Here is a 10,639-nt window from a genome sequence, read left to right on the forward strand (position 1 = left end):
ATAGAATAGAGAGCCCAGAAAAAGACTCACATAAATGTAGTCAACTGGAGACAGGTACAGCAGCATAAGCCTATAATCCCAGCTACTCAGGAGGCTGAGGCAGGAGCACTGCTTGAGTCCAGCTATTCAAGGCTACAGTGCACTATGATCACATCCGTGACTAGCCACTGTAGTCCGGCCTGGGCAATACAGCAATACCCTGCCTCTATTAATATATATATATATTTATATAGAGAGTCAACTGACCTGATCTTTGGCAAAGGAGCAAAGCCAATATAATGGAGAAAAGATAGTCTTTTTCAACAATTGGTGCTGGAACAACTAAAACAACCCATTAGAATGATCAAAATCCAAAACACTGACAACACCAAATGCTAGCAAGGAGTTCCAGCAACAGAAATTCTTATTCATTGCTGGTGAGAATGCAAGATGGTACAGCCATTTTGAAAAACAGTTCGGTAGTTTCTTACAAAACTAAACATACTCTTCCCATACAATCCAACAATTAAGCTTGTTGGTATTTACCCAAATGAGTTGAAAACTTATTATGTCCACACAAAAACCTGCACACATTTCGGGATTTTGTTTGTTTGTTTTTTGAGAAGGCGTCTCACTGGCCAGGGCTAGAGTGCATAGCTCACTATAGCCTCGAACTCCTGAGCTCAAACAATCCGCCCGCCTCGGCCTCCCAGAGTGCTAAGATTACAGGCGTGAGCCACCGTGTCCGGCCTGTTTACATTATTTTATTATAAATTATTAATAATACTATTTAATAAATTACTAATAAGTAGAGACATTCATTACCGTTATCATAGAATAGCTTTTCTCAGACCAATTCTCCTGGCAAGAAAAACTGTAAAAACTGGATATAAAAAACAAAGCAACCAGGATGTGAATGGCCAAAATATCAGAGAAAAAGAAAATGTAGAGTTAAGCCTAACATTCTCCACTACTTTTTCCTTCTAGGCAACTAGCTTCAGACTAGAGATTTCAGAAATCTCAGAGAGACAGAAATTAGAGTTTAGGGCCATCAAGACAGGCAGAATTTGAGGGGCTAAAATTCCAGAAAAAAGGAAATCACACAAAAGTGGGTCTGGACAGCCTATATTGCTTTTGCCCTCAGGGTATTTATTTACTGAGTCCGAATTTGTGTGGGGATAGAAAGCCAAGAACGGAGTGAAGTACGTATTTTAAAGCAAAAAAAGGTAAACAGAACTATTGGTAATCTCACAGTAGTAGAAAAAGAAAAATTAAGAGTTCAGGGCCTGCCAAGGAGAGGCCCTGGCAAACACCCTAGGATTCCATTTCATACCTCTGAAAGACAGCACTCTTAAAGTGAAAACTAGATTTAAACCAGCCCTTTAGAAGCCTAAAACAAAGCCTCAAGTCATCTCAAGGCCATATTGGATCAAAGTCATTTGGGCCTATATTTTTAATTTTTTGTTTTTTTTTAAGAGATGAGATTTCACTCTGTCACCCAAGCTGGAGTGCAGTGGCACGATCATTGCTTACTCTTGGGCTCATGCGATCCTCCTGCCCTCCGAGTAACTGGGACTACAGGTACGTGCCAGCATGCCTGGCTAATTTTTTTTTTTTTTTTTTTTTTTGTAGAGACGGGGTTGCCCACCTGGTCTCGAACTCCTGGCCTCCAGAGATCCTCCCATCTCTGCCTTCTGAGTTATTGGGATTATGGGTGTGAGCCACCACACCTGGCTGCTCCAACTTTTGACTGCCATCAGAAGACAATTAAATCCTCTTTAGAGAACAATATCATCATGAAGAGCCTCTATCATCTGCCATACACATTTTTTAAAATTACCACGAATGCTAGAAGACAGGACCAAATGACTAAAAGTCAAGAGAAAAAGACAACAGAAAAAGATCAAATGGGGATCCAGACACTGTAATTATCAGACACAGACCTTAAAGTGAAATTCCAGGACTAAAAAATATATAATATAAAATTAACAAAATAAGTAGATGCTTATAACAGCAGATTATGCATTAACTGAACTAGAAAATAAGTCAGCAGAAAATATTCAGATGAAGCACAAAGGAAAAAAAAGATGGAAAATATAGAAAAGAACATGAGAGACACATGGGACACAGAGAAAGAGCTAACATACAGGTATCTATTATCCCAGAAGGAAATGAGTGAAAGAATGAGGCAGAAGCAGTATCAGAAGAGATATTCCAAACCTGACAAAAGACATAAAGCTAAAGATTCAAGAGGATCTATGGAGCTCAACCATCTTAAATACAAAGAAGACCACATAGGCACATTACTGAAAACTGCTGAAAACCAAAAACACTGCTTCCCTAACAAAAACAATGGAGTCAGGAGACAACAGAATGATATCTTTAAAACGCTAAAAAAATAGTAACTGACAACCTGGAAGGAATTCTATGCCCAATGAAAATATCCTTCAAAAATTAAGGCAAAATAAAAAAAATGCTTTCAGACAAAAACAAAGTATTCACTACCAATAGACTCACACTAAAAGAATGGTGTTGTCTATGAAGAAAATAACCCCAAATGGAAGTACAGTAACATACGAAAGAAACAAGAACACCAGAAAGAGGAAATATGTGCGTAAAACTAAATAATTGTGAATTACTTAAAATAATAATAATGGGTCAGGTGCGGTGGCTCACACCTGTAATCCTAGCACTCTGGGAGGCCAAGGTGGGGAGGATCGCTTGAACTCAGGAGTTCGAGAGGGGCCTGAGCCAAGAGTGAGATCCCGTCTGTACTAGAAATAGAAAAAGTAGCCGGGTGTGGTGGCACATACCTGTAGTCCCAGCTACTCAGGAGGCTGAGGCAGGAGGATCGCTTGAGCCTAGGAATTTGAGGTTGTTGTGAGCTAGGCTGACGCCATGACACTCTAGCCTGGGCAACAGAGCGAGACTCTGTCTCTAACAATAATAATAATAATGAATAATGTAAAAAAGAGGGGAATGATAAATGGAATGAAAGGCTGGACAATACAAATTGTCCAGAAAACAATAATAGTAGATTGTGTGCAAAATCAGCTATAATTCCTCCCGTTCCTTATGCACACCCCTTTACATTGTGACATTGTTACTCTTCCTATAAGAGATGGAATCTATTTCTCGATCTCTTGAATTTGAGCTTGGTCATATGACTTGCTTTGACCAATGTAACGTTAGAAAATGTGATACAGCACAGACCGGAAAAGCATTTGTACATTGAGGTTTGTCCTCTCTAGCTACTTTTAGAACCCTGAAACCATCAGGTAAATGAAACTGCCTGCTGGAAAGGCCACATGGAGAACAAATTCTCTCACTACCACCCTGGGCAAAAGCCTGCCAACCAAGAAGCATATGAGTGGGGCTATTCTACATCATTTGGCTCTAGCCAAACCTCCAGCAGACCATAGAAGACAAACTACCAATCCATGGACTCATGAGCTATTAAATGATTTATGGTAGTCCCCCCTTATCCATGGGAGATACATTCTAAGACCCCCCCAGTGCATGCCTGAAACCAAGGACAATTCCAAGCCCTATATACACTATTTTTTACTATACATACACATCTATGATAAATCTAATTTATAAATTAAGCAGAATAAGAGATTAATAATAATAAAATAGAACAATTATAGCAATATACTATAGTAAAATGTATATGAATGTGGTTTCTCTCTCTCTCTCTCTCTCTCTCTCAAAATATCTCATTGTACTATATTCACCCTTCTTGTGATGGTATGAGATGTTAAAGGGGCCTAGATGATAAAGTGATGAGATAAAGTGAGGTAAATGAAATGATAAATGTAGGCATTGTGACATACTGTTAGGTGACTATTGACCTTGAACACAAGCACTTTGATACCTCCACAGTCAATCTGATAACCAAGATGGCTACTAAGTGACTAACAGATTAAGTAGTGTATATAGCACAGATATGCTGGACAAAGGGATGATTCATGTCCCAGGTGGGCCAGAGCTAGATGGCACAAGATTTCATCACACTACTCAGAATGGCACACAATTTAAAACCTATAAATTTTAAAATTTGTTTATTTAAAAATTTCCATTTAATAACTTCAGACTGCAGTTGACCTAGGGTAACTGAAAACATGGAAAGCAAAATCAAGGATAAGGGGTTCTACTGTATTTTAAGCCACTAAGCTTTTAATACAGCAAAAGCTAACTGGTAACAGAACTAATACATGTAAGTAGATCAGTGGTTCTCAAGCAGGGTCTATTTTGGTCCCCAGGAGATAAGTGGCACTGTCTGGAGACATTTTTGGTTGTCAAGATGGGATGGATTTTACCAGCATCTGGTGGGTACAGGTCAGGGATGCTGCTAAACATTCTACAAGAACAGCCCTCCACAAGGAATTACCTGACCCAAGACGTCAACAGTACCAAGGTTGAGAAACCCTGAAGTAAAGCATGACAGAAATGGCAGCCTTTAGAACAGTCCTACCCAACATAACTTTCTGCAATAATGAAAATATTCTATATTTCTGCTATCCAGTATGGTAGCCACTAGCTAGTAAGCACTTGAAATGTGGCTAGTTTGACTAAGGAACTAGAGTTTTAATTTTATTCAATTTTAATTAATTTAAATCTGAGTAGCCACATGTGGCCCGTGGCTTCTGTACTGAATGACAAAGCTCTAAAAATTTAGATGCTAATGACATTGAAAGTGAAAAATATTAATAAGTTGGATAACAATGGAAAAAATGAGTTTGATAAAGTTAAGGCCCATAGTCACTTGCTACGAATAAGTATTCTAACTAGCTTTTGTTTCAATATCTATAAATTCTAAAATATTGTATACTGATAAAATCCTCGTTGACATCCTTAACTAGTGGGCTTTTCTAGATTACTACCATGAAAATCTTAGAAATCTCCTATGCTTTCTTCTTTTAAGCTTAAAGTGATTTAAGAAGAATTGCTGTAAGCTGGGCACAGTGGCACACACCTGTGGTCCCAGCTACTTGGGAGGCTGAGGCAGGAGGATCACCTGAGCCTAGGAGTTTGGGACTATCGTATGCTACGATTGCATCTATGAAAAACCACTGCGCTCCAGCTTGGGCTCTTTAAAAAAAAAAGAAGAAGAACTACTGCTGTATTTTAGAGGCCTTTGAATTGTACCAAATATACGGTTTTTAATCAAATAGACTGCAATTAAATATTCATTTACTGCTTTGTTTACTCCCTTGCAACAGTTAAATATCCCTTTCTCATTATTTTCTCTACCCCTATCCAGCCACCACCAGAGAAGGAAAAAGTTGATCCAATGCTGCTATAATACCACAGATTTTTTTTAAACTGTCAGCATTAACTAGGTCAGTTTTCTGCTCTAGTGGGTGTTTTGGCAATGGGTTCTCTTACTGAAATACAGTGGCTGCTCTGCCTGGTAAGCACATACCACAAAGAAAAAAGACTGAATAACTCTCCCTTAGGCTATCTGATCTCTAGAAGAAAATCTCTTAGTCTTAACTGAATACTCCCAGGAAGTTCTAACAGAAAAACAAAAGCAACAGAAATAAAGAAAATTCCAATTCAAAATTTGTTCTATATCGTGAAGTCTAAAGATTTTAAAGGCCCTCAATATCTAGCAACCCACAAAATTTTGCTAAGAATTTGATATGTGTTCAGCTGAATTCTAATCACAGAGACTGGAAGAAAGCAAAGGAAAGATAATAAAAGATACTCTATCAGGGGTTTTGTTAAGAATTCTGAAGAAACCTTATCACTAAAACAAATTACCTTTGTAAAGGTAAAATTCTGAGGCCAGGCATGACAGATGACTTCTGTAATCCAGGAGTTCAAGACCATCTTGGGCAACATAGCCAGACACCGTCTCTTCAAAAAATGTAAAAATGAGCCAAGCATGGTGGCTAGCACCTATAGTCCCAGTTACTTGAGAGGCTGAGGCAGGTGGATCACTTGATCCTAGGAGCTGGAGGCTGCAGTGAGCTATGATCATGCCACTGTACTCCAGCCTAGGCAAGACAGTGAGACTCTGTCACTAAAAAAAAAAACTAAAAATCTCTTTCTTGTAAGATATAACTTCCTTGTGAGGAAATACTTTTTAAATTTAGAAAAAGGTTAGAAATCAATTAAAACTTTTAATGATCGTATTATAGCAGAAAGCAAATTTGGTAGAAGTTTAGAATAAAGTATTTACACAGAAAAAAGTTACTGTAATTTCTTTTTTTTTTTTTTTTGAGACAGGGTCTCACTCTGTCGCCCAGGCTAGAGTGCACTGGCATCATCATAGCTCACTGCAACCTCAAACTCCTGAGTTCAAGCGCTCTTCCTGCCTCAGCCTCCTGACTAGGTGGGACCATAGGCACACGCCACCACAGCCAGCTAATTTTTTTATTTTTTGTAAAGGTAGGGTCTCACTCTTGCTCAGGCTGGTCTCAAACTCCTAGCCTCAAGTGATCGGCATGCCTTGGCCTCCCAAAGTGCTAGGATTATAAGCATGAGCCATGATGTTGGGCCTGTAATTTTTTTTAAATATCAGTGTTGTCTCTCTATTGTGGCTCTTAGAACTCAGTTTTACATTTTTAATCATTTGTAAATCAAATATTAAAGAAATTTTTCAAAAATGTTTCCTTTTTTTCCATCTATTCATGGGGTACAGGTGCAATTTTGCTGCACTGATATAATATACTGTGGTGAAGTCAGGGCCTTCAGTACATACATCTCTGAAGCAAAGCACATTGTACCTACCAAGCAACCTCCCATAATCTACCTATCTCTCACCCATCCCCATCCCTCCAAGTTTCTATTGTCCATCACTCTACACTCTGCTTCCATGTGTCCACATTATTTAGCTCTCACTTACAAGTAAGAACATGCGGTATTTGTCTTTCAGTGTCTGAGTTGTTTCACTTAAGATAATGGCCTCCAGTTCTATCCATGTTACTGCAAAAGACATGATTTCATTCTTTTTTATATCTAGCTGAATAGTATTTCACTGTGTATCTATACCACATTTTTAAAGAAGAAACTTGACAAGTACAATTCAAGCAGCTAAATTTATTTCATATCAGATAAGTTTCTGTGGAGGTAAGATTAATATCCCCTATTAAGAACCGTGACTCAAATGAAAGAAAGGTTGAAACAACTATATTTACTGGATTTGTTTTCCAGAAAAATATAAAAATTGTGACAAATCCTAGAAGAAAATATAAGTCTTGCAAGCAAGATCATTAACTGATATGCTACAGACTAACACACCTAATCTCACTAGGAATAAATTACATGAAAAAATAATGCATTGTGATCCATACTCACATTGCTATAAAGTATGTCAACATTCACTTTACCACATTGTACTCACTGTTAGAAACAAATTTATAGAAATACCAAAAATTCCAGATATACTATAAATTCCAGGAAAAAAGCAAGAAATTCACTCATGTTCATCTTTACTTAAGAACTAAAATAAATGCATTGCTAGACTTCTTATTTTCTTAAAGGAGTTTCTCTCAGCCAAGAAGCTAGCCACTCTCTTCTTCACTGCCAGATGCTAAAAGTAGAAAAAATCTAATTTAAATGAGTAAAAATCTTACATCTGAATGTCAAAATATACAACTGCTATATAGAAAAAAATTTCCTATCATCTTGACCAATTAACAAGTTTCCAATCTTATTATATTCTGTTTTGCTTTGTTTTTTTCGAGACAGAGTCTCTCTATCTTGCCTGGGCTAGAGTGCCGTGGCATCAGCCTAGCTCACAGCAACCTCACACTCCTGGGCTCAAGCAATCCACCTGTCTCAGCCTCCCAAGTAGCTGGGACTACAGGCATGCGCCACCATGCCCGGCTAGTTTTTTCTATATATTTTTAGTTGTCTGATTAATTTCTTTCTATTTTTTAGTAGAGACTGGGTCTCGCTCTTGCTCAGGCTGGTTTCGAACTCTTGAGCTCAAACAATCCGCCCACCTCGGCCTCCCAGAGTGCTAGGATTACAGGCGTGAGCCACCGCGCCCGGCCCTATATTCTGTTTTTGAATGTATGTACTTCTTGACAAAACGTCATAAAGTTAGCTGAATATAGTAAGGAACTGAAATAGAAACAGATCGCTTTCGAGACCAACAAAACCACTAAGAGATATGAGAGATTTTTGTTCATTAATGCATAAAGCACTTGAACATGATAGCTAATTTGCTACATGGCCTATATACTTTCTACCCATTAGTTCAATTCTCACTCAGTTCCCAGAATTTCGTTTTAGTCTAAAAAGTCCCAACATGACTAGGACACCTTGGTGAACTCTGGAATCATTATGGAGCCAGTAAGCTAATAATAAATAGTCCATTGGCCAGGCACAGTGGCTCACGCCTGTAATCCTAGCACTCTGGGAGGCTGAGGCAGGAGGATTGCTTGAGCTCAGGAGTTCGAGACCAGACTGAGCAAGAGTGAGACCCTGACTCTATCAAAAAATAGAAAAATTAGCTGGGCGTCATGGCCCACACCTGTAGTCCTAGCTACTCAGGAGGCCTAGGCAGGAGGATTGCTTGAGCACAGTAGTTTGAGGCTGCAGTGAGCTACAATGATGCCGTTGCACTCTATCCGGAGCGACAGTGAGACCCTGTCTCAAAAAAAAAAAAACAAAAAAAAATCCCTATAACATAACACATATTATGAAAACACAACACATAAAGAGCTTTTTAAAAAAAAGGTGGTGGGGGGGTGAGAACAAAGACAGAAGAAATATACATCCAAAATAGAAATATCTGGTCTAACCATTCTGTGTCTAGGAGATATACTAAAGGTATAACACAAAAACACAAAGGTGAATGTAAAAGAATGTGCATTATAGTACTGTTTATTTCATTTATTTAAGCTTAAATATCAAAAAGATGGGGACTAGTTGGATAGATTATGATACATCTAAACCATGGCATAAATGTAGCTTTTAAAATTATGAAGTGCTAGGACAAGCCTCTCCTTCAAGAGCACATTAGAATATTGGAATAGAGAGCAAATGTAGTTTGGAAAAACATTCCAAAGTTATCATTGCTTTGATTTGCTTTTAGAAACGGTAATTAATTTATTTTAAAATTTTATTAAGCATGAAAGTAAAATGAGATTTTTGTGTTTATCAAAGGAATTTTTAATGTTATCTAATCAAACATCAAAGATCCAATCCTTCTTTGAAGCCTTCCCCAATCCTTTAAAGTGAAGTCAGATGTTCCCTCCACTGTTCCCCAAATCACTTTTTAGATATCTTTGTTATAGGAGTCATTATCCTACTGTCTGTCTTTATAAGACTGAGTTCCTTGAGGACAAAAACTAGGTCTTAAGTTTTTGTACTCTTGATACTGAGAACAGGTTTCCGCACACAGTGGGCCCTCAATATAATGTCTGTTGAATACATACATTCAGACTCTACTTTTCTGCTTATTAGACACACCTACCAGGGCAATTTTTTAAACCTCTCTCAGTCTTGGTTTTCTTCTAAGCAACAATGGGGATACAAAACCATGACCTATCTCCTGGGATTGTGTAAGGAATTAAACCACCATGTAAAAACATATTTAGTCTGACTGGTATATAAATGGTATTCAAAAAACGCTATTTTGGGCAGGGGACGGAGGCACTGAGCGTTGTGCGCCGCAGCTTTCGGCCGGACACCAGCGCTGAGGACACGATGTCGGCGCTCTCCTGCCCGCCGCTTTGGGCCGCCACCTGCCTGGCCGCGCTCTGCATGCTATCCGCGGGTCAGAACACGACCCTCGCCCCAGGCGGAACGACTCCAGAGCCCACCACCAAGATAAACACGACGCTGGTGACATCCATCCCGCCAGTCACCACTCCAGTACCAGAAACCTGTGAAGGCCGCAACAGCTGTTTCCTGTTTTAATGCTAGCACTGTTAATACTGCCTGCTTTTGGATAGAATGTAAAGATGAGAGCTACTGTTCTCATAATTCAACAGTTAGTGATTGTCGTGTGGTGAACACAACAGACTTCTGTTCTGTGCCCACTGCCACTCCAGTGCCAACCAATTCTACAGCTGGAAACACAACTTTGCCTTCCTCCTCTACAACTTCCACCACAGTTCCTACATCGGGTACAACAAATACCACTTTGACTCCAACCTCACAACCTATGCAAAAGTCTACTTTTGATGCAGCCAGTTTCATTGGTGGAATTGTCCTTGTCTTGGGTGTGCAAGCTGTAATTTTCTTTCTGTATAAATTCTGCAAATCTAAAGAACAAAATTACCACATTCTGTAAACAGACCCTGTAAATTAACAAGGACTGGCGATTCACTCATGTAACTCACTGAAACCAAAATACCATCTTTCAAGATGTCCCACATGGAAGACGCTGTTCCAGGATCTTTAAATTTCCAAAGGATGCATATAGGTTTTTTGGGAGCATCGTCATTGAAGAAAAATCAGTTAAATCATTTTGTTCAACAGAAATATTTAAAATACTCTGCATGAATCCTAGTGGCTGTCTTCTTTTATTTTAAATGGCTGCTGCTGTGGGATTACGTTTTTTTCTTGACATGCCAAATGTAACTTTCTATAAGTGATGGAAAATGTTGTCTTGTGCAGACAACATCATGACTCTTGGCAGTTTAAATTTAGTCTTTTTGAAGCCTGAAAGCTGCATTATTTTCATCCTAACTCA

General features: G+C 38.7%; 1 protein-coding gene across 1 annotated transcript; it reads left to right on the forward strand.

Moving 5' to 3' along the window:
- Nucleotides 1–9,587: 9,587 nt before the first annotated feature.
- On the forward strand, nucleotides 9,588–10,633 carry LOC105819877 (sialomucin core protein 24-like). Its single transcript, XM_012656219.1, is given in 2 exon segments — nucleotides 9,588–9,848; nucleotides 9,850–10,633. Coding segments are annotated over 2 exon segments (588 nt in total). The 5' UTR covers nucleotides 9,588–9,648; the 3' UTR covers nucleotides 10,238–10,633.
- The last annotated feature ends 6 nt before the right edge of the window (nucleotides 10,634–10,639 follow it).

Source organism: Propithecus coquereli, unplaced genomic scaffold (assembly GCF_000956105.1).
Source record: "Propithecus coquereli isolate 6110/MARCELLA unplaced genomic scaffold, Pcoq_1.0 Scaffold5, whole genome shotgun sequence".
In the NCBI taxonomy this organism is placed as follows: Eukaryota; Metazoa; Chordata; class Mammalia; order Primates; family Indriidae; genus Propithecus; species Propithecus coquereli.